Genomic DNA, 25,662 nt, shown 5'->3' with positions numbered 1-25,662 from the left:
ACTAGATAAATATCTGGAATGAGCGGATGGGTGAAATGGGAAGGGGTTTTTTTTTTTTTTTGGCTGAAAGCTATATAAGCTTGCTTTCTTGCATCATATGCTTCAACTAATAATGCTAATGCATTATTTTTGATTTTCATTTCAAAGGTTTCTGTAATTAAAAGTCTTGTATAATTATGTTGTACATTCAAAACCTTCGCCAAACTAAATAAGACATGGTCCTCATTTCCCTAACTGATGCAGCATTTTACTTGACGTATATCCAAAAGTCACCTCATAGATCCCACATATGAAGAGTCACAGTTCCCACATGGAATATTATATACCACAGAGTCAACTCCATCGCTGACGAGGAGAGTGTGGGATGCCCATTCAGTACAGAATGGAGTTTCTTAGTTGGCTTCACTATAACCCTAAATCAGTGTCCCTGAAAAGAATATTGAACTGTTTATACCATTGATGGACATATGGAATCATAATAAAATATTTTTCCCATGCCCATTGTTATTTCCCATATTTTCCAACTTGTCTTTGGCCTGGAACCTAATTTTATTTATGGTACCTAATAAATATCCCCCTCCCCCATTTAAAAACTTTGGTGTAAATTCTTTAATTTCATAATCTAATGCCATCTGGGTCATCCATTTACATGAATTCGTGAAATGATTTAAAATAATGAAACATTTGTAGGTAAAAGGATGATAACGTGTATAATCTAGGAACATCCCTGTGTTTGTCAGTTTTCGATATATTTTAAACTGTAATTTATCACTATCTTTGTCAATGTAAAATTTTAAAAATTTATTGTCTTCGCTTGTGTGTCCTCCTTCTCTAATGTAAATCTTAACTTCGTGTGCACATTGTTAAACATTCCTAAAATGCTATCTGTTGTCTGCTCATCCGATATAATCAGAATGTCATCTAAGTATCTACCATAAAAGGTGATATTGGGTAAAAATGGAGTTAGATATATTTGTTCTATCTTATTTAAATATATTTCGGCAATCAAATTGCTCAAACTGAGCCTCATGGTTAATCCAAATATTTGTTTGTAAATTTTTACCTGGAAGGCAATATAATTTGCTTGAACTAAAAATTTAACTAAATGAAAAATCTTTGTTTTTGGAAATTTAGACTTATTTATATTAATGGAATCATTGTTAAATAGGTCCCATATAATATCCAATGCACAATCAATATTAACGTTGGTATATAGCGACACTACGTCCAAAGAGAACAATTTGTCACCCTACCTTATCCTTCAGATTTGTAAACAATGTGTTATAACTTTTAATGCTAAAGTTTAGTATTTGTCTCATTGGTTTTATTATGTAATACAAATGTGATGCTAAAGAAGCAAATGCCGAATTTTTATATGACATGATGGGTCATGGGCTTAGAGAATTGAGTGCATTTAATTTTTGTATTTTAATGAAATTTAATCAGTCAATCATTTTAAACTGCGCATAAAAAAATTTGGAGTTGTAGAGTTCGGAAAAGAAGCAATCCTATGGACGAAAGATTGAGGTAACTCTTATGTAATTTTTAATCTGAATTTAAATGTAGGATATATTGAGCCTGAGTTGCTCTTGGTTTTAAAGTAAAAGTGAAATATATACAGTAGAACTAATACAAAGCAAAAAGCAATTGAACTTTATTTAAATCAGTATTTAACATCAACTACAACTGAAAAAGTTATTGAACCTAAACATAATGAAAAACCAGTTCAAAATACTCCAATATTCAGACAAAAAATGTCATTCTTGAAATACTTCAAAGTAATTCCATGAACCAACTTTGGCAAAATGCATACACTGCTGTATCATTAATATCAAGATAAAGTTCTTGTTTATACTCCAACATGACCACCAGGTCAAAGAAGTTTACAATAAATCATTAATTCAAACATTAATCATATTTAGCAGTCACGGGCTCGAACCCCAATCTAGTCAAAGAGTGTGTGCTACTGCATTCTCCTCCTGACCATTTGACCTTGTCAGGCCACCCGCATGTCTGCAAATAACCTTTATTTACAAGAAAACTAATAATAGGTGCACAAACCTTCATGACAGCTAGTAGTTTCCATGGAACACTCTCCATCAGTATTTTGTAAATGTCCTTTGATATTTCCCACCATTCGGCCTTCATAGCATGACCAGTTTAGCTCTGTTATTCGGGCAGTCTCTCCTTACATACATCTGATAATACAATTCACCTCCAGAGGATCTCTACAGGATTGAAGTCAGAGCTCTGCATTAGCCAGTCCAACTTTTTAAAGTTATATCCCAAACTAGTCCATCACAATGCGAGCAGTATGACATGGACCGTTACCCTGCTGATAAAGGTATAGGCCTTCCCTGACATGCTGCCACAACATAGGTAATGCTTTATTGTCCAGGACATTTAGACAGACCATGACTTTGTCCAAAATGACCCATGTTCCCAGACCATCATATTTCCATTTTTTTTGTCATGGTAATACAGTCTGACATAGCATTGTCCAGGCATGACTGTCAGACTGGTACACTATACACCATGACTTGTCACTCCAAAACATAAGTTTCCATTGGTCTATGTCCAAGAAAAGCAGGCTTTACACCCAGCTAGGTGGCATCTCACATTAATGAATGGCTACATGGCTGTGGTAACCCACATCATACACCATCCTGTGCACTGAACTAGTGCCAGAATGTGTCTGAAGCATCTCACTTAGGGCCTGTGGGTAGTGCAAAAATGTCAACATATGTTTTGAAAGGATGAGCAGGAACACTTACCATTTAACCGCAGGGACTAACATCTGGTGAGTATGGGCTTAACACACCCAGGGTCCTGAGCTGGATATAATCATTCTTCTTTTTCTTGATGATTCCTTTCTACTTCTCTCTCTCTCTCTCCCCCTTGGGGTAATCCAGAATTTTTTTTTTTTGCCTGGTGCAGCATAAGCATCAGGCTTCCTTGCAACATACGGCTAATAATAATAATAATAGAAAATACATCGCAAACATAATGAAAAGACTACTCTTGTTGTTGTTGTGGGGGTGCTCAATCTATGTGCTGATATAGATCGAGCATGTCATACCACATATCAGCACTGCCATGTCACGTTTCATAAAATCAGTCTCATTAATTTTGTGACATACCTCTATTTCTATAAATAGGTTAGCTTAGGACTTGGACCACCCTGTGGCTTGGGATTCTATCTTTAATAAAAGTTCGCTTTTATTAAAGTTCATTAAAGTGATATCACTTTAATAAAAGTATACCTAAATACGGCGCAAAATTTTTTTTATTGTCTAACTTAGTGAAATCGCAAATTTTTTTTTTTTTTTTAATTATTATTTATTGCCATGAACAAAACAATTCTTTCAGCTCAGATTCTGAGTCTATTCCATAATTTGTCTTTGATAAAAGGAAAAATATGGTACGTTCTGATCACAGAAATGCAAAAACCATTTCATGCTGAAATATTGGGTGATCATTCTCTCACCATAGTGAGTAATTTCACTTCTGGGACAGATTTTTAATATGAGGAGTTACATCATCTTGCTGAAGCTGTCTGTTTTATCCAGCAACAGTACACGTTTTAGAACTGTTCAGAATTTCACTGATGGATTCAGAACTGATAATTATATTACAATCAAGCTTATTCTCAAACCAGATCAGTCTAGTGGCACTATGTTATTAGTTACTGCAGACCAAAATATATACTTAGGTGAATGAAGACATTTCTCTTTAATCAATCTCATGTAACTTCATGAGATTGATTAATGAGAAATGTAACTAGATATGCCTACTCATCAGTTGAATTATAAGTAAAAAAAAAGTTGTTTTGCTTGGAATTCAATTTCATTTAAAAGAGAATAATTGAATAATTTTCTAAAAACCAATGTATGAAAATACATTGGTTTTTAGAAACATCCTGTCTCTCTCTCTCTCTCTCTCTCTCTCACGCGTGTGCGCGCGCGCGCGCGCGCACACACACACACACACACACACAGTTTTTTTAAGAACATACATTGCAGTTAAGTTTTTAAGCTTTCGCTATTCTTTTCTAGTTAACCTTTCCATAAAAAATTTTGTTTGATTACTTTGTAAAATATACATAAATATATATATATATACACACTGTAAATTTGCAATTCTCACCTTCTTTCTGTCTTAAATACTTATTACAAAAGAGGGCAAGATTCATATAAGCTTTTGCCCTGTGCACGGTTATTGTACTCGGTTCATTTTGAATTTCTGGACTTTCTGTGGGAACAGCGACCCTTAAATTCTGAAAACTAGCATTCAATAAGTATGGCACAATCTGTAAAACAACACAAATTTTATTTCAGTAGAACAGCAATTACTTTTTTTTCAAGCTAAGTTTAAAAAATAAGATATTTCACCATTTGATATACCTATACTGTATTGTCAAAAATAATAGCCATTAAATTCTAAAAACTAGCACTCAGCATGAACAATCTATGAAACAATACAAAATTTTTATTTCAGTAGTAGAGCAATTATTATTTTTTTTTCCCAGCTAAGTTTAAAAAATAAGTTAATTCATCACTTGCTGGATCTACACTATACTACCAAAATAATAGACAACTGCATATTTTAAACCTGTTACTGACACAAACATTTAATAACATGTTGGCCCATAGTGTGTAATTAAGGCCTTTTGCCTTAATTCCACACTATATCCTCCTTTGTAGATTTTAAATCAATTTCAGATAATAGGAAGGTGGTATTTTTGTCCATTTCTCCTCCTTCAACACAATTCAGGTACTAATTTCAGGCATATTGGCTTGGCCCAAAGCTGACATGCTAAAGGTGCCACAAGGATTAAATTATAACAAGGCAATTAGGAAGAGAAATTAATTCTACTAGCTCAGTTAAGAAATTGATTGATTATGAGAAGTAACTTGGCGTTTACTCTATTCGAAAGGCACAGGCAAACACTATGGTAAAGCTAAATTTCATTTGTTACCAAAAATTTTAAGAGGTATTACATTGTTCAGTAAAGATTATTTATTGTTAATTTTATATAAAAGAATTAGCTATTTCATTTTGCCAAACAGGCATATTTCTTTTTTATTGCAGTCTAACTGCATATTTATTTTTTTTTTTTGCAATAAAAAAGAAATTAAAAGAGATATAGAGAAACGTTCACAACAAGATCCATTGATGTCCATTACTTCTGCAAAAATTGTGATTGTTAATTATTTTGAAGTGGGGGAAGGAGGTGGGGGGGAGAGAGAGAGAGAGAGAGAGAGAGAGAGAGAGAGAGAGAGAGAGAGAGAGAGAGAGAGAGAGAGAGAGAGAGAGAGAGAGAGAGAGAGAGAGAGAGAGTTTTTGCTGTTGTTGTTATTGGGCTTAACAACACAAGGGCTACTGAGACCAAATTGTGTCTGTTCATTGTTTTTCATTTCCTATGAAGTGAGATAAATCATGAGAGATGTTCAATGTGGAGAGAGACCGAAAAGTGTTAGAGCGGTTGGTTGAATGTAAGGGACCATCAACCAGAAAATGACGGACTGTAAGTTGTGTATGACAGGATGAACTTTGAAGTGGGTTTTCTCCCAATACTAAGAAGAGATAAGTATGATGAGTGTGTCCAATTCTGAGTCTTGCCAATACCACTTCCTCTCTTCTATTTCATCAGAAGCTAGAGAGCCATAGCTTTGGATCTTGTTTTATCTGGTAAAGTTTATTGTTGGTGTTATTTTTCCAAATTTTACTTTTCGCTGTAAGGAACCAGAGGATGTTGTGAGAAAGTGGGTTGAGGATGTTTAGCAGCAATATCAGCACTTTCGTTTCCCTGAATGCCAGAATGACCAGGGATCAAGCAAAACCTGATTGACTGATTGAATATGCGAGACTGGAGATTAACTGGGAATGAACGTATTGGATGAGAAATTCTTCCTTATGGCAGACACAGCACTGAGGGAGTCTGTGTAAATTATGGCAGGTGAGATGGAAAGATTAATAATTTTACTAAGCACTAACTAGATGGTATATAATTCAGCAGTGAAGATGCTGCAGGCTAATGGTAGTGAGGTTGTAGCAGTAAATGAAGAAAAAACTGTAGCAGCACCTACTGTACTGGCAGTTTTTGATCAGTCAGTATAGATTTTACAGGCACAGGAGTTCAGAGTAGCATGAGCTGAGGGCAACTGCCTGATATTGCAAGGAGATATGACATTTTTCCCCCCAATGAAGAAACTGTACATCATAAGAGGCAGAAACATACGTCCAAGGTGGAACAGGAGCAGTTGTGTCCTGAAAAATATCAATTAAATCAACTCTGAACAAGCTCTTTCATCCTGAGTAAAGCAGGTCTATTTTCATTTGGTTTGCTCTCATAGAACAAATCCCACTGAGTATTATAAAAATACACCCAACTGCAGTGCGATGGAAGATTCTGGATTTTAGCAGCGTACTGGAGCAGCAATGTTTTCCTATGAAGATGTAATGGAGGATCATGCGCTTCAATATAGAGACTTTGGAATGGAGAAGTCCTGAAAGTGCCCAACACAGTCCTCAGTTGAATGGTATTTAGACATTGTAAAGTAGTGCTTCTGTCAAACACTAGACAACCATAATCTAAGCGTGAATGGATTAAAGTTCTCTGAGCAGTGCAGACGGACTGCAAGAGTAGCTCATGGTGTATTGTCAATGATATATAGGAATTTTTCTAGCAGGGATAAGGAGGTGATTATTCCCTTGTATAAGGCAATGGTCAGGCCACACCTAGAGTACTGTATACAGGTCTGGAGGCCTCATTTCAAGAAGGATGTAGAGCTGCTGGAACGAGTACAGAGAAGGGCAACAAGATTAGTGAATGGAACAAAGGGGTGCTCTTACGAAGAAAGGCTTAAGTTTTGCAAATTACAGTGTCTGGAGACTAGGCACCAGCGAGGTGATCTGATAGAGATTCTTCCTCTCGCTCAGAATAATCACCTGAGAGGGCATAAATTCAAATTGAGGAAAGACAGATGTAGGATAGACGTGCGGAAATTTGCCTTTAGCCAGCAGGTGGTTGGTTGGTGGAACAGACTTCCATCCCTTGTCATGGAAGTTGATAGCCTAAATAAGTTTAAGGCTCAGCTGGACAGGTATTTTGAACGAACAGAGGGGTGAAGTGGAAGTGGTTTTTTTGTTTTTTTTTTTTTTGGCTGATGCTGCATAAGCTTGCTTTTTTGCATCAAATGCCTCTACTAATGCTAAAGTTGTTGTTTCTAGTTTTATAGCGCAAGAGCTGCTTCGGCTATATTGCGCCTATTCAAGTTTTGTTATTTCCAGTTATGTTATTACTGATGTTGGCATATTAAATACGGGTGATAAGGTTTATTAATCTGAGGTATATAAAGAGTTCATTTATGTTTGATTTTTCTCCCATAATGAGTTGAAGGCTTAATGGTTCATTTGCATGTGATTTGAAAGCTGATTGGCAGGCAAACTGGTAATGTGGACCTTCTATGAAGACATGCTTCACTGTTAGTATGGTCAGATACAGTGGACATTGTGGAGGATCATCTTCCATTAGGAGGTAGGAGTCCGTTAAATGTGTGTGGCTGATGCGAAGCCAGGCGAGAATCACTGCTTCATGTCGGTTTGACTGAAAGCTTGATTTCCAAGATTTTGGCTGCTGTTTGATATGGTATAATTTGTTGTTAGTTTGAGTTTTCCAGGTCTCTGTCCATATATTTTCAGAGGCCTTTCAAATGACATATTTAAAGCCATTTTGTAAAATTTTATATAGGTGAGAATTTTTCATCTGATGGATGTTTTGCAGCTTGATCTCACGTTCATTACCCAGAATTCCAGAACGTCCGAGAATCCAGGCAAATCCCACTCTGTTTTTTGTCCTAAGTGATGAGCAGCAAAGAATTTTCTTACATACAGATGAGAAGGATGATCTTCTGTCTGTAAAGCACAGATGCACTTAATGAATCTGCAAAAATGATAATTTTTATGAGGGCGCCTCCGTAGCCAGGTGGGCAGGAGCAGCAGTGCGTAGCACAAACTGAATTGACCGGGACTGAGGAGATTGTGCAAGTCAAGAAACCATGCTAACTGATCATTCGTCATTTTTTTCTAAAGTTTTTCCAAGACAACAATAGGGCAATGATTATATGGATTTGAGTGGTTAGTCCCTGGTTTTGGAAAGGCCAACACAAATGAATGCCGCCAAGAGCTTGGATATGTGTCCTCAAGGTATATCACATTATAAAATAGTAAAAGCATGCATAAGGAATTTTCAGTGAGATGTTTAATTATTTGATAGTGGATTCCATCCAGAACTTCTGCACTTTGTTTTGATTTGGTTAGGGTTTTATGCAAGTTGTTTATGGTAAACAGTTTGTTGTATGAAATTTCTTGAATTGCATGGAAGTTAATTTTATATTTTCGATTTCAGCTTTATGTTTGAAAGACTGGTCTGTATGATGATGCTGTCGACAATTCCTCAAAGGTTTGCAATCTTTTCTGGTTCAGTTTTGTCACGACCTTTCCAGCTTATGATCAGTTTAGGGACTGTTGAATATTTGCCTGAGAGTTGTCTAATTTTATTCCAGATAATTCTAGTATCCGTATTTCTATTAATTTTGCTAGTGAAAGATATCCAGGACTCTGTCTGAGATTTCTGACGAATATAATGTGCTTTTGCTCTGGCTTTCTTATATTTTATGAATTAGTTTTTTTTTTTTTTTTTTTTGGTTAGTTATTGGCGCATCGGCTTCTGTGGCTATAATGCACCTCCCAACGTTTTTGCAGTACTCTGATCCATGCCCGAGGCGGGATTCGAACCCGCGACCTTTGGGTTGCCAGGCAGGCACTTTACCCACCAGGCAGGCACTTTACTTTACCTAGCCGCGTCGGCTATGAATTAGTAGTGGTGGGGAACTTTCTGAATTGATTCCAAGCCTTATTTTTCTTTCCTTGCTTCCAAGCATTCTTCATTCTACCATCGTTTGTAATGTTTATGGTACTGATTAGTTGTCTTTGGTATTGCAATATTTGCTGCATAGATCATTTGATTTGTGACATATGTAACAGCACTATTTATATCAGATTGTCTTATGGTTTTTTCATCTAAAGAAGCAGATATTGGTATTACTGTGAATGGCAGGAAAGAAAGTTTGCTTTCTTTCCTGCCATTTCAAAGGATGTGCCAGTTTGCTTTGCGAAATTCCATTTTTTACCTCATAGATTGCGGAACATCATTTGTTAATAGGTGACAAATGACTGGGTAATGATCACTGTTATAGGGATCATTTAAAACTGACCAGTCAAGAACAGAAAAGAGAGCCGGGGAACAGATGGTAAGAACAATGGCAGTGGTAGTCCCCGTTGATAAATGACCATGAGTGTGAGTACCTGTGTTTATGAGTGTTAAGTTCCTGCTATCTAGAAGTTTTTCGATCATCTGTCCTCTTTTGTCTGTTTAAAGTGAACCCAAATGATATGATGCCCATTAAGATCTCCCATCAAATAGAATGGATATGGAAATTGGTCAATTAATTCCTCGAAGTCTTGCAGCGTATATGTATGGTTAGGTGGAGAGGCAGAGTGAAACCATGGTCATGGTAATTTCAGTCACAATGCATACCACAATTGCTTCAAGGGGTGTCTGCAGCTGGATATGCCTGGATGGAATACTGGAGTCAACAAAAATGGTGACTCCTCCAAGAGCAGTTGTGGTTTTATGACCTTGCCTATATATATTGTAGTGCTTGATTGAAATACTTATGAGAGGAGTTAGGTTTGTGAGGGCACCTCCATAGCCAGGTGGGCAGGAGCAGCAGTGCGTAGCACATGCTTCTTGATTAGGCCAGGGTTTCGAGCCCGTGAGCCACCAAATACGGAGGATGCTGAAAGGTCAGGGAATGACCACCACATATCCCCGGAGCAATATGGCCTTAGTTGCTAATGCTCCTAAAAACCAAATAACAACAACAACAGTTAGGTTTGTTTCTTATAAAAAGATACTTGCATGAGCATAAATGGAAATCAGATCTTTGATGACTGCTAAATGTTTTTGTTTTATGGTTGTGATCTCCAGAATTTCGACCGAACCACGTGGTACCATCGGAGACAATCGTAGGGTAATCTCCAGTGCTGCGGTCTCCTGTCCTGATTAAATGGCATGCTGTGCAATAAGCAAAGTAAACCCTGACTATTTTCTCGATTGGTTTCTGTTTTTAAGATTTGCCCCAAATAAACAGCTGTCCCCATTAACTGGTGGCCCAAATAACCGGATCCACTGTATATGCAATTTAGACTGCCATAATTTTGATTACAGGTTTAATATGACCAAATTTTTTGCATCCTGTCTATTAAACCCCAGGGGCTCATATCTGGTGAGTATAGACTTGGCAAACCCAGGATCCTGGAGCTGGATCATCATCATTCTCTTTCTTGGTGATTCCCCTCCCTCCCTCCCTCCCTCCCTCTCTCTCTCTCTCTCTCTCTCTCTCTCTCTCTCTCTCTCTCTCTCTCTCAGAGTAACTCGGGAAATTTTTTTTTGTCTGGTACAGCATAAGTCTCAGGCTTCCTTGCACCATACGGATGATGATGATAATAATAATAATAATAATAATGTACTAACACCGAGCTGGAGGATATCACGAGAAAGACAAGGACAATGATGACCAAGAACCACCAACACCACCCGAGAGCTGCCATGGAGAGACTGACAATTGCCCGGAAAGAAGGGGCCTGATAGACCTCATTGAGCAACAGAAGACAGTGATAGTTAACCTGAAGGATTACTTCCAGAAACACATAGCAGCACTCCACCAGGCCATAAGGAAGACAGACAAGCAGTATACCCCATGCAACCTAAGCAAGGAGTCCCTCTCCAATGAGGAGGTACAAACGAAGCTAGAAAGATGGACAGAGAAGGCACTCCATGGCAGATACTACAATGATCTCCATCAGGGTCACATAGATAAAATTGCTTCCAATGCATGGCTCACAACCGGGACGCTCTTCCCAAGACTGAAGGATTCATGCTTGCCATCCAAGACCAGGTAATCAACACCAGGAACTATAGAAAATACATCGCCAAGAGCCCAGAGTGTTAGACTACACATGTCGACGATGCCACCTGGCCTCAGAAACAATCCAACACATCATTGCAGGATGCAAGGTGATCACCCAGACTGAGCACACTCATAGACACAACCAGGTAGCCAGGATAATACATCAGAAGCTAGCAAGGAAATACCAGTTGATCAAAGAAAGTGTACCGTACTACAAGTACGAACCCTAGGCAGTACTAGAGACCCCAACCCACAAGCTGTACTGGGACCGCGCCATAATAACGGATAGGACAATCCACACAACAGACCAGACATAACCCTTGTGGACAAGAAGGAAAAGGCTACCCCTCTGATTGACATAGCGGTACCTAACGCTGGCAACCTGCAGAAAACCCATGGGGGAAAAAATCAGGAAGTAAAAGAACCTAAGACAGGAGATCAAAGAGATGTGGTATATGCAACAAGTAATGACCATCCCCGATCATCGTGTCAAGCACAGGTATGGTGCCAAAAAACCTACATAATAGCCTAGCAGCAATAGGTCTCCCAGTGAACACCTACAAGGAACTCCAAAAAGTCGCAATCCTGAACACCTGTAGGATTGTCAGAGAGTTCCTCAACCAACAGTAACATCAGACATAACAACAACCACCCTGTGTACTTGGTAGCAATACCAGTCACGAGGTGGAACCACCAATCAGGGAGAAATAATATAAGAGCAGCAACAATAATAATAATTCCATATATCTTGCCACCGAGCACGTGGTTTTAATTCTTATTATTTGTCTAAACTCTGTATAGGCCAGGATTATTCGGAGGCACTGTTGCACTGTCAGCCAACTGTTCTTGATTAGAAAATGCAATCTGTGCAGGAGAATTATGAGATGCAAGCTGAAAGTTTCCAGACTGGGCTAAAAATATTAAGTTGAAGATTTCTCTCAGACTTATATTAGGTTAGTTACATGTATCATTTTCCACTTAAAAAAAGTTCCCACCAGAGTTTATACATCAATCCCAGCACTTTTGTTACTGTTTGAAGTGTCTCTGAAACTACTCTTTCGTGATGTTGTCTGACACTTCTTGAGCTTGATACTTCATTAGCATATGATGCAAGAAAGCAAACTTATTAAGCCAAATAAAATTAAAAAAAAAAAAAAAAAAAGGATCTCCCCACTTCATCTATCATTTACTCCAAACGTTTGTCCAGTTCTTCCTTGAATTTAATTAAGCTATTGACTACCACAATGATCATTGGACATTTTCCAGCAATCAACCACCTGCTGACTAAAGGTAAATTTCCACACATCTATTCTGCAACTGCTTGCCCTCAATTTGAATTATGCCCCATCAAGCGCGTAATTCGAGCAAAAGGAAGATTCCCACCAGAACTGAACTTGCTGAAACCCTTCAAAGCCTTATACATCTCAATCAGATCACCTTGCAGGTGCCTAGTCTCCAGATGCTACAATTTGCAAACTTAACACTTTCTTGGTAGAGCAACTCTTAGTTCCCCTCATCAATCTCGTTGCTCTTCTCTGTACTCATTCCAGTACCTCTACATTTTTCCTAGGGTGAGGCCTCCAGACCTGTATGCAGTACTCAAGTTGTGGCCTGACCACTTGTACAAAGGGATAATCAGCTTCTTATCCCTGCTAGAAAAATTCCTGTACATCATTAACAAGACCCCATGAGCTGCTCAGGCAGCCTGTCTGCACTGCTCAGAAAACTTCATATCTGACTACTCCCGGATCTTTTTCATTCTCCACTAACCTGAGTGTAGTACTGCACAATTAGTACATTACTGCTACCCATATACAGTACTTTGCATTTGTCAATGTTAAATTTCAGTTTCTACCTCTCAGCCATTCTGCCGAACTTTTCTAGATCCTGTTACAGTAGCATACTTTCATTAACAACCTTGAGAACCTTCATATCATCTGTTTGCTTATATTGTTTTCTATATTTATGAATATCATTGATAAATATAAAAAATAACAATGGACCCAACATCAAACTCAGGGGGACTCCACTAATAACATTACTCCATAAAGAGTGTCCATTGATTACCACTCTCTGCCTCCTCCCACTTAACCATCCCTTTATCCATAGCAGCAACTTGCCCTTAATGTGATACTGCTCCAAATTGTACAGCAGTCTTCCATGTCAAAAGCTTACCTGAAATCCAAGTATACAAGGTGTCTCAAAAATATTGGTACAAGCGTTTAGGGGAGGAAGGTAACATCTAACGTCACGGGAAAGTAGTAGCAGAGGCAACGGAAACGTCACGGGAAAGTAGTAGCAGAGGCACAAGAAGCAGAAATGACACGACAGTAATTAGTAGCAAACATTTATTTGACATAATATTAACAATGCAGTACGAGATGGATGCATTTCATGATGTTACAACAGATGCGCGAAGGTTCCACCATGAGACGTGATGCATACGTGACACCGACGCATGGATTGGCAGACACAGTCGAACACACCTGGAGTTTCTTTGACAGTAGCACAGACGAGTCTCGCCACGAGATCCATTTCCATCTCCATAGGCGATTCATACACGATAGATTTGAGTGCCCCCACAGAAAGAAATTAAGGCTCGATAAATCAGGTGAGCATGGGGGACCAGGCAACGGGTCCACCACGGCCAATCCATCTACGCCCAAAATGCCTGTTCAAATGGTCACGAACACACTTTCCATAATGGGCAGGCGCCCCGTCATGTTGAAGCCAAATGTTGCGTCTCACATTTGCTGGAACATCGTCAAGTAACCCTGGTAGAACTTGTTCAAGAAAGATCCGATATTTAGCGGAGTTCATGCGGGATGGTAACAGGTATGGGCCGACTAAGCAGTCACCGACCATACCTGCCCACACATTTATTGCGAAGTGATGTTGTGCCGCATGGGGGGGCGGACACTGTGTGGGTTGTCATGAGCCCACACACGAGCATTGTGCTGATTGAATAAGCCTCATCCGTGAACAAAACATAGGCTGAAAAATTCAAGTCTTGAACACTTTCTTGGAGAAACCACTGCACAAAAGCCACACGTACAGGATGATCTTGGGGGAGCAGTAACTGAACCCTTTGGAGATGAAAGGGGTGTAAGGAATCATGGTGCCAGACACGCTGTACACTGCAATGAGACACTTCTAAGGCAGAGGCGACGGCACATGTGCTGGTAGTAGGATTATTCTGGATGGAATTCAACACACTTTCTTCCATGGCAGAAGTTAGCATGGAATGTGGTCTGCCCGCACTACTCCTGTTACCTCGAAATGACCCATAATCTCACAAATTTTGATGCACACGTGCAAACAAACGGTGGTCTGGTACATGTCTGTCTGGGAAGCGTTCTCTATAAAATCATTGAGCAGCTTGTCCATTGCCCTTTGCTAATCCATACACTAGGTGCATGTCTGCCAGCTCACATTTCGTATATCGATGCATGCTCTTCGTGCGGCGACTACTGCTTGAATGAGTAAACCAGAAATTTTCCCTCTCGCGAATTGATGAACAGCGCCGTGTACCGACTTATGGTGACGTTTCCGGTTATGGGTTCCTATGCGAATCACATTCCTTTAGATGTTACCTACCACCTCTAAACTTTTGTACCAATATTTTTGAGACACCCTGTATATTATCAAAATTATTTTTTGCATTGAGTCCCTCAGGGCTCAGTGTTGGGTCCATTATTGTTTTCTGTATTTATAAATGATATTGATGATGGTATATCAAGCTTAATGTCCAAGTTTGCAGATGATACAAAGGTTGGCAGGGTTGTCAAGGACACTACTGACACTATGCTGCTGCAACAGGATCTGGAAAGGTTGAGCAGATGGGCTGAGAGGTGGCAAATGAAGTTTAACATTGACAAATGTAAAGTACTACACACATGGGAAACAGCAACCCCAGAGCTACGTATCAACTCTGTGGTACTACACTGACAGTGGTAGAGAATGAAAGGGACTTGGGGGTAGTTGTGCAGGCAGATATGAAGTTCTCTGAGCAGTGCAGACGGGCTGCAAGAGTAGCTCATGGAGTATTGTCAATGATATACAGGAATTTTTCCAGCAGGGATAAGGAGGTGATTATTCCCTTGTATAAGCAATGGTCAGGCCACACCTAGAGTACTGTATACAGGTCTGGAGGCCTCATTTCAAGAAGGATGTAGAGCTGCTGGAACGAGTACAGAGAAGGGCAACAAGATTAGTGAATGGAACAAAGGGGTGCTCTTACGAAGAAAGGCTTAAGTTTTGCAAATTACAGTGTCTGGAGACTAGGCACCAGCGAGGCGATCTGATAGAGGTGTATAAAGCCTTGAATGGTTTGAGCATACTCAATGCTGATGGGATTCTTCCTCTAGCTCAGAATAATCACCTGAGAGGGCATAAATTCAAATTGAGGAAAGACAGATGTAGGATAGACGTGCGGAAATTTGCCTTTAGCCAGCGGGTGGTTGGTTGGTGGAACAGACTTGTAGTGGAGGTTGATAGCCTAAATAAGTTTAAGGCTCAGCTGAACAGGTATTTTGAATGAACAGAGGGGTGAAGTGGAAGTGGGGTTTTTTTTTTTGGCTGATGCTGCATAAGCTTGCTTTCTTGCATCAAATGCCTCTACTAATGCTACTAATGCTAATGCTAATGCATTCAGTTCCTTTCTGGCCACATCCTAGTATCCAATCAATCTGATTAGATACATTGTTCCAACATCGTGTGTGTTATCTCCATAGCATCTCTCAGGCTTCTACAGTGGTGGACAAAAAAATGCATCACCTTAAATAAGTAACATTTATAGTGAAATGTATAAAATATTGTTTGATTACAGTCATTTTGTTTGTTGCAAAGCAGCAAAGGTATTGCATCAGCCAGTAATTTCAAGGTACTGCATCAGCCGTTTCTATAAATATGGCATTGGAAGGGTATACATGCTAATTAGCATCCTGTTTTGCAGAGGTGTAAGCATGGCTCCATATGTTCAGTTGACACAAAGAAAAAAAAGTGTAGCTGTTTGGCTTTCTACACGTGCTATTGCTGATAAAATAGGCTGCCACCAGTCAAAAGTATCCCGAGTGCTGAAATTAAAGCATGAAACCGGTGATGTGAAGAGAAGACCTGGATCAGGCTGTAAGAGAGTGACTATGCCTTACCAAAGAGCGATATTTGAAATGGCTATGCCTTTGTAATCGCCATGCTAGTGCTCTTGATCTAAAACTGGACGTTGAGATGTCCTCTGGTGTTGAAAAAAGTGCACGAACTATCCAAAGATGGTTTTCGGAATGTGGTCTGCATGCCTATTGGCACAAGAAGTGTTTGTTGACCCAACAAATGAGGACGAAGAGACTTGTATGGGCTAAAATACATGTTCCATGGACAAAAGAGCAATGGGGACACCATCATCTTTTCTGATGAATCAAAATTCAACCTGCATGGCTCAGATGGGAAGCGATAGGTCAGAAGACAAAAATTGGAGGCATGCCATCTTGACTGCATAACACAGACTGCGAAGTTCCCTGCCGGTCACAGGGTTTAGGGATGCATAACAAGCAAAGGGGTGAGGTGAAATAAGTTTATTAATGGAACAGTGAATGAAGAAACCTACACTGCTATTTAGGAGGAGTACCTGAAACTTGTTATTAGGGATCACCACACAGATGTCAAAAACTGCATTTTTCAACAGGACTCAACACCCTTGCCACACAGCAAAATTGGTAAGTTTTATGCTATTTAGATTTAATGATGAGTGTGTCTTCTTGTCCCACAAGGCTTAAAACATACTTGCACCAATGTTTTCCCTCATTTTTCTCCTTAAGGTGCAGTCATACCTCAGAAATGCTGGCATTACAAATGAGGACTGTTGCCAGTCCAACGCTGTAATGGACCAGCAACAGTCCACATTTGAATCCTATTGAAAATTGCTGGTACATAATGTCGTCTAAAATTACTCAGAAGAAGCCAAGTAAGATTCAGCTGCAGGAGAGCAGTGTAAGGGTGGTACCATGAAATTGGGCAACCATATATCCAGAAGTTGATTAACTCTATGCCAGATCATTGCAAGGCTGTAATTACAGCTCAAGGAGGAACTATTGAGGACTTATTTTGCTAATTTATAGTACATAATACTATTATGTTAACTTGTCATTTCAGTTTGTACACATAAATTCAATAAAATGTATGTTTGGTTGTCATGATTTCTCATATTTCCATTAATTACGCATTTTACCCTTTGGGAAGATATTTATGGCAATTAGGTATATTGGGTGGAGTCTTTTTATTGGATTTCATTCACAGAAATCTATATCCCATCTAACAAATGCATTTCGAACATTTCTGAAACCCACAATCAATGCAGCACAAAACATATTTGCAAAATTCACAAAAGAGGGCAGTTAGGTTAATCAATGACCCATCTCCTACAGAGTCTTTCCACTCTTTGTGTCATAGATGTTTTTTTCTGCTACATGCCTCTTCTATAGGTACTTTCAAGGGCACTGTTCTCTCTTCCAAACCAATGTGAAGATGTTCTGCAATCAGTCAACATCCTTTTACTGTCAAACTTCATAGAATGAACATTTCTTCTTCTCATTTATCCCTTCGACTTATGTTTTCTGCAAAAACCTCTCTACAATTTTTTCCTGAAAATTAAAACATACAGAAATTCAAGTCTAATGTCAATAAGTATGCTTTCATCTTTTCAAACTTCAACCCGTTCATGGTAATAAGTACTACAGATTATATCTTTTGTATTTGGGGTTTTCACTTTATATATATATATAAAGATTCTGATTGATTAATGTATCATGAGTTTTTCCACTGTCTCAAAAAAGTGATGTTCATGTGGGAAGAAGCAAGTTTTCTATTCTTAGCCTGGTAAGCTTTAGTGTTGTCAGAAAATAATGCTGGAGATCTGAACACAGGCTACTTGGGATATTAGCATTAGCATTAGTAGAGGCATTTGATGCAAGAAAGCAAGCTTATGCAGCATCAGCCAAAAAAAAAACCACTTCCACTTCACCCCTCTGTTCGTTCGAAATACCTGTCCAGCTGAGCCTTAAACTTATTTAGGCTATCAATTTCCACGACAAGGGATGGATGTCTATTCCAGCAACCAACCACCCGCTGGCTAAAGGCAAATTTCCCCACGTCTATCCTACATCTGTCTTTCCTCAATTTGAATTTATGTCCTCTCAGGTGATTATTCTGAGCGAGAGGAAGAATCCCATCAGCATTGAGTATGCTCAAACCATTCAAGACTTTATACACCTCCATCAGATCACCTCGCTGGTGCCTAGTCTCCAGACACTGTAATTTGCAAAACTTAAGCCTTTCTTCGTAAGAGCACCCCTTTGTTCCATTCACTAATCTTGTTGCCCTTCTCTGTACTCGTTCCAGCAGCTCTACATCCTTCTTGAAATGAGGCCTCCAGACCTGTATACAGTACTCTAGGTGTGGCCTGACCATTGCCTTATACAAGGGGATAATCACCTCCTTATCCCTGCTAGAAAAATTCCTATATATCATTGACAATACACCATGAGCTACTCTTGCAGCCCGTCTGCACTGCTCAGAGAACTTCATATCTGCCTGCACAACCACCCCAGGTCCCTTTCATTCTCTACCACTGTCAGTGTAGTACCACAGAGTTGATACGTTGCTCTGGGGTTGCTGTTTCCCATGTGTAGTACTTTACATTTGTCAATGTTAAACTTCATTTGCCACCTCTCAGCCCATCTGCTCAACCTTTCCAGATCCTGTTGCAGCAGCATAGTGTCAGTAGTGTCCTTGACAACCCTGCCTACCTTTGTATCGTCTGCAAACTTCGACATTAAGCTTGATATACCATCATCAATATCATTTATAAATACAGAAAACAATAATGGACCCAACACTGAGCCCTGAGGGACTCCACTAATAACATTAGTCCACGACGAGCAATGTCCATTGATTACCACTCTCTGTCTTCTCCCCCTCAGCCACCCCTTTATCCACAACAGCAATTTGCCTCCAATGTCACACTGCTCCAATTTGTGCAGCAGTCTTCCATGTGCAACAGTATCAAAAGCCTTTCTAAGATCCAAGTATATAATATCAAAGTTATTCCCTCCATCCAGTTCCTTTGTGACTGCATCAAATTGGTCAGGCAAGACTTCCCCTTAACAAAACCATGCTGTGTCCGAGCTATAACTGAAGTCTTGTCTAAATGATCCTGCAGTGCTTCTTTAACTAGTGCCTCCGTTAATTTTCCTGGAACAGAAGTTAAACTCACAGGTCTATAATTACTTGTGTCAGCCTTTGATCCTCCTTTGTGAATTGGGGTCACATTTGCACATCTCCAGTCTGTGGGTACCTCCCCTGAGTCCAAGAAAGCTCTCATAATTATGGCTAAGGGTTTGCTTACTTCCTCTGCTGCCTCCTTTAATATAACTGGATAGATCCCAAACACCCCGGGTTCCTTTCTTGTGTTTATCTTCAACAATTTCTCCTCCACTTTACTCTCAGTTATTACAAGATTCTCTAGCTTACTGCTAGAGTTGAATACACCTCTGGCATTCCCCTCGCTAAATAACTCATGTGTGAAAGTCGCTGCAAAATATTCATTTAGTTTGTTAGCTGCCTGAGCAGGATCATCAACAGTTGACCCATCGATATCAAGTGGACCAATCTGATTCATCCCCTTCCTTCTAGAGTTTACATAAGTAAAGAACTCTTTGCTGTTTTTCTTTGCATCCCTTGCCAAAGATTTCTCGTAATCTGCCTTCGCCTGCCTAACCTCCTTTGAAACTTGGTTACAGATCAACTTGTATCTATCATAGGCTTCTGTGTCATGTGTTAATCTGTATGTATCCCATGCATGTTTCTTCTCTGCCATATTCCTCATTAGTTCATCTGACATCCATTTAGGCCTAAACCTTGAACAATATTTCTTAGTTGGTATGTAAAGCCTAGTAGCTTCCAAGATAAGTTTTTTGAAAGCTTCCCATTTTGCATTTGCTGTTGGTAACATCATCAGTTGGTCCCACTGTATAGAATTTAAATACTGTCTCAGTCCATCGTAGTCGCCTTTACGAAAGCAATAACCCTTCCCTTTACCCCTAATGGTAGTTACCTCTTTGAGTAAATCCCACTTCAGCACACTGTGATCACAATATCCCATCATATATTTCATATCTATATATACGATTTGATATTCATATACTACATGAATATGAAAAAAAAAAAAAAAAAAACAGGAAAAGAGGCATATAAATCATTTATATGATCTCATTTTGTATTCTTTTAATGCCAAATAACATGAAGCATAGAGAGAGAGAGAGAGAGAGAGAGAGAGAGAGAGAGAGAGAGAGAGAGAGAGAGAGAGAGAGAGAGACTATCACCAAGTTGAAGACACACTATGGTGTTGTATTTTGAGGGTTGATCCTAACCATACACACATCAAGTGTTGTGTGTATGGTTAGGATTATCTAATATTCTGGAAGGCAAAGAAGCAAGTTGTGTAAGGCCTAGGGCAAACCAACATTCACATGTGCTTTATAGTCTCTTCCTTTTATTTGCTAATATCACTTGTGACAGAAAAAGCACATTCTTATATACTCCAAAAAAGTTTAAGTAGTAGTAGTAGTGGCAAGTGATGCAAGAAAGCAAGTGTATGAGCTTATGCAGCATCAGCCAAAAAAAAAAAAAAAAAAAAAAAACACACCATTCCCTCCAAATGCCTGTCCAGTTCCTCCTTAAATTTATTTAACCTATCAACTTCCACAACGACAGATGGAAGTTTGTTCCAGCAATTAACCACCCGCTGGCTAAAGGCAAATTTCCGCACATCTATTTTACATCTGTCTTTTCTTAATTTGAATTTATGCCCCCTTATGTTTGTAATCTGAACAAGTGGAAGGATCCCATCAGAATTCAGCGTGCTCAACCCATTCAAAGCCTTATACACCTCAATCAGATCACCGCGCATGTGCCTAGTCTCCAGCCACTGCAATTTGCAGAATTTAAGCCTCTCTTGGTAAGAGGATCCCTTCATTCCCCTTACCAATCTTGTTGCCTTTCTCTGTACACGTTCAAGCAAATCTACATCTTTCCTAAAAGTTCCTTTGTAACCACATCATAATATCCTATCAAATTTCAAATTTGTCAGACAAGACTTTCCCCTTAACAAACCCATGCTGTGTCTGAATTATTGCTGCAGTCTTGTCTAGATGATCCTGCAATGCATCTTTAACCAGTGACTCCATTATTTTACCCGGAACAGAAGTTAAACTAACTGGTCTGTAATTACTCGTCACCCTTCGATCCCCCTTTGTGAATTGGGGATACATTTGGACATCTCCATTCCGTGGGGAACTCCCCTGAGTCCAAGGATGCTCTCATAATTATGGTTAAGGGTTTGCTTAGTTGCTTTGCTGCCTCCTTTAATATAACTGGATAGAACCCATTCACCCCAGGTGCCTTTTTTATGTTTAACTTCAACAATTTATCCTCCACTTTGCTCTCAGTTATTACAAAATCATTAAGCACCCTGCTACAATATGATAACCTTCTGGAATTTTCAAACCTTAATAACTCCTCATGTGTGAATGTAGATGCAAAATACTCATTCAGTTTGTTTGCTAACTGAGCAGGATCATCAACAGTGGACCAATCAGATTCATCCCCTTCCTTTTAGAGTTTATATAGGTAAAGAAATCCTTGCTGTTTTTCTTAGCATCTTTTGCCAAAGATTTCTCGTAATCTGCCTTCGCCTGCCTAACCTCCTTTGTGACCTGATTACAGACTAGCTTATAACTGCCATAGGCTTCTAAGTCACTTGATAATTTATATGCCTCCCATGCATTTTTATTCTCTTTCACGAGTCTCATTAGTTCATTTGATAGCCATTTAGGCCTAAACCTTGAACAATATTTCTTAATAGGTATGAAACTTTTAGTAGCATCCACAATTAATTCCTTGAATGCTTCTCACTTAGAATTTACTGTTGGTAACATCGTCAGTTGATCCCACTGTACAGAATTTAAAAACTGTCTGAGACCACTGTACTCACCTTTACGGAAGCAAAAACCCTTTCCTTTACCCCTGATGGTAATTATATCTTTAAGTAAATCCCACATCAGTACACTGTGATCATTGCCACCTAGTGATTCCTTTATCTGCAAATTCTTAATACCCGAATGATCACTGCTGATAACCAGATCAAGAGTATTATCATCTCTAGTTGCCTCTCGAACATGCTGCTGCAGAAAACAATCATCCAATAAATCCACAAAAGTCTTACTAGTGTGCGAGTGACCAACCCACAAGTTCCAGTCAATATCTGGAACTTGTGGGTCAATATCTGGAACTTCCAGTCAATATCTGGAACTTGTGGGTCTGCACAAAACTTCAAACTTCTCAAATACTCACTGACAATTCCTTAAATTCTGATCTCCTAATTCTTAAATGGAGTGAAGAAAACTTAGTTAAGTTTAATTTTTCTAAAACTCAGTCCTGCGTTATTTCTTGAAAAGATGAGTGATTCCCCTGGGCTCATCTTTGATAAGTCAGATTTCTAGACAAGATCACATATCATTACTGGGGATCATATTGACTTCCGTTCTATCTTGGAATAATTCTATTACAAATATTGATTCCTTTACATAGAGAAAATTGGCTTTTATTTTCATTCTTGTTCATATTCTTCCTCTAACAGGTACTGAAGATAAAATCTCAGATCCACCCTACCATGCATGGTAGTGGAATTGTAGTGTTTTAATTTCTGGTAAATAGGTAGATTGAAAGTTCAAATCACATATTTGGCATTAATACATAATTTTATTATCTATTATAACTAATTTATACCTTTATGAATGAAACAGAATAGCATAATACATAAACTTAATGGCATAATTAAATCATCAGATGCAGACATTATGGGATTTTGGAGACATGGTGTCACTCAAAACTTAAGGGAAGCAGAATTTGAATATGGTTTGGTTTTTAGGAGCATTAGCAACTAAGGCCATATTGCTCCGGGATATGCGGTGGTCATTCCCTGACCTTTCCGCATCCTCTGTATTTGGTGGTGACGGGTTCGAACCCCGGTCTAATCAAGAAGCGTGTGCTACGCACTGCTGCTCCTTCCCACCTGGCTACAGAGGCACCTTGAATATGGGGAGTACAATGTGTACAAAAAGGATATACAAGGTGGGATGGGATTATGCTCTTTGTTTAGATGCATATTAAATCTAAGGCAGTGCATCCAGTTGTCATGGGTGGCCAGTGCATATTTGGTATGACATAAGCAATGGGAAACAAAAATGAGAGTAGGAGTGTTTTACAGGTCTAATAACTGATGAATATATAAAAAAAAAAAAAAAAAAAAAAAAAAAAACAGCTACACAGAGAAATAGCCAGTAAATCCGAATGTCTTATAATTGAGGATTTTAACTTCCCAGATATTGACTGGAACCTATGGGTTGGTTATTCACATGCTAGAAGACTTTTGTGGATTTATTGGATAACTGTTTTCGACACAGCACATTAGAGAAGTAACAAGAGGAAGTAATACTCTTGTTCTTATTATAAACAGCAATTCATCGTGCATTAAGAATCCACAGGTAAAAGACTCTCTGGGTGGTAATGATCACAGTGTGATTTACTTAAGGGCATAATTAATGTCAAGGGTAAAGGGAAGGGCTTTTGCTTTCATAAGGGTGCCTATCACTTTTTAAATTCTATACAGTGGGACTATCTGATGATATTACCAATGGCAAATTCTAAATGGGAAGTATCCAAAGAAGCTACTAGGCTTTTCATACCAACAAAGAAATACTGTTCCAGGCTTAGACTTAAATGTATGTCAGATGAACTGGTGAGACTTGTGGCAGAGAAGAATATGCATGGGATGCATATAATTCATCCGATGCATTTTCTGATACAGAAGCTTATAGTAGATATAAACTAGTCTGCAATCAAGTCACAAGAGGTTAGGAGAGCCTACTATTTAGATATGATTTCTCAAAGAAAACCATATCACAAATCCAAATAGTCCTTCTGAAATACTCCTGTATTCCCTCCAGATCAGTTAAAGATTCTGAAATCTGTCTCCTGAAAGTTGTTAATTAGATGAAATTTCTGGAGACAAATACAATCAGGTAAATTGTGATAATTACTTTTACTACTACAGAAGTTGTTCCAGTACAAGCAATAATAGAACTTGCTTGTTGAGGACACTAAATAGTTTTCAAAAATCATCATGAAAATGCATTACATATTTTAAATTACAAGACACTTTATGCTAATAGTTTGATAATGATGCCTTATGAAAACTTTAAGTGTAGAAAGTAATCCAGCTGAATAATTAATCTACCATGATAGCTATATATCTTAGTAACCCTTGGATAAAAATATGGAATGGAAGGTTGGTTGTATGACACGTGTTAAGATTTTCCTAGTGTGACTTAAAAATAGGTGTCCTCATGGGTGGCCTAGGAGGGATTTCAGTTTGAAAGCATACTGTAGATAAACTGTTTCTAACAAAGCAATAATGATGCTCCATCTGTTTCAACATACAGGCTCTGGAATTGATATTTTATCAGTACTGCAACACCTGGTTACCGAGAGATAACCGCAACATGTCACTTCATGGTGAATGAGATCCAGCCATGAGAGTATACTGAGTCTAGCAGATGCATATACTTGGGATCTGTAATCTAATTTTATCCCACAAGTGTGCAATAGCATCACAGTAAAGTGTATCAGTCACCAAACTAAGAATTAGAGGATAATTGCATGGAGGGTATTTAAACTTCCCATGCATTTAATATGTAGTTGATGGATATGCTGTCAAAAGGTCAACTTTCTGACAAATACAAGGCCCTAACTCTAGCCTCAGGTACTACTGAAATAGCATTTTGTCCAAGCTTCAATTCAGGTTCAGGGTGAAAGTTACACTTGTAAAAAATGGTCTTTGGTGTACATTTGTGTGTTTTTAATTATTACCCGGGCGTTCAGGTGATCAATGACATGTTGCGGTTATCTCTCGGTAACCGGGTGTTGCAGTACTGATAAAATATCAAGAAATCGATATAGAGGGTTCTGTTTACAGTTCAAGGAAGTTGTTCAGTGATGGAAATCACTTTGATTATAAAAACCATAACATTTAAAACTGATCCATGGGGTACTCCCTCTTCGTAACAAAAGGACTGAGAGAAGGCGAATCCTACATGAACCTGGAAAGAATGGTAAGCTAAAAAGTTCTTAATAAAAATGGGTAGATTTCCTCTAAGGTCAATGTTATAAAGGTCTTTATCAAATCTACAAGTTGTATATACATTTTTTCCATGTCAAAGAAGATTGACACCAGATGTTCTTGTTTTAGGAAAAAAATTCTGGATGGATGTTCCAACCTAATTAAATAATCCAAAGTGGATCTGTTTCTTCACTGCACACTGGAGAGGAAGCCATTTGCCTCCAAATAATCTATAAGACAGGCATTCTCTTCAGGATTTTGCACAGAGAACTCATCAGAGAAATAGGATGATAATTTGCTAGGAAAGGAAGGGTGATTGCTGCCTTGTGCCAGCAATCTGGAAATGTCTCCTTTAGAAAGATTTTATTATACAAATAGAGCAGGTGGTCCATGGAT

General features: G+C 38.8%; 1 protein-coding gene across 1 annotated transcript in view; it reads right to left on the bottom strand.

Moving 5' to 3' along the window:
- Positions 1 to 25,662, bottom strand: part of LOC150083030 (DNA-dependent protein kinase catalytic subunit-like) — a 205,091-nt gene that overhangs the window by 144,246 nt on the left and 35,183 nt on the right. The window contains exon 4 of the mRNA XM_090378363.1: positions 4,147 to 4,309. Within this exon, the coding sequence (XP_090234489.1) occupies positions 4,147 to 4,309 (163 nt within the window). The remainder of the gene's footprint in view (positions 1 to 4,146; positions 4,310 to 25,662) is intronic.

This window comes from Mastigoproctus giganteus, chromosome 7 (assembly GCF_048544385.1).
Source record: "Mastigoproctus giganteus isolate SK-2022 chromosome 7, ASM4854438v1, whole genome shotgun sequence".
Classification (NCBI taxonomy): domain Eukaryota; kingdom Metazoa; phylum Arthropoda; class Arachnida; order Uropygi; family Thelyphonidae; genus Mastigoproctus; species Mastigoproctus giganteus.
This window is presented reverse-complemented; position numbering and strand designations above follow the sequence as displayed.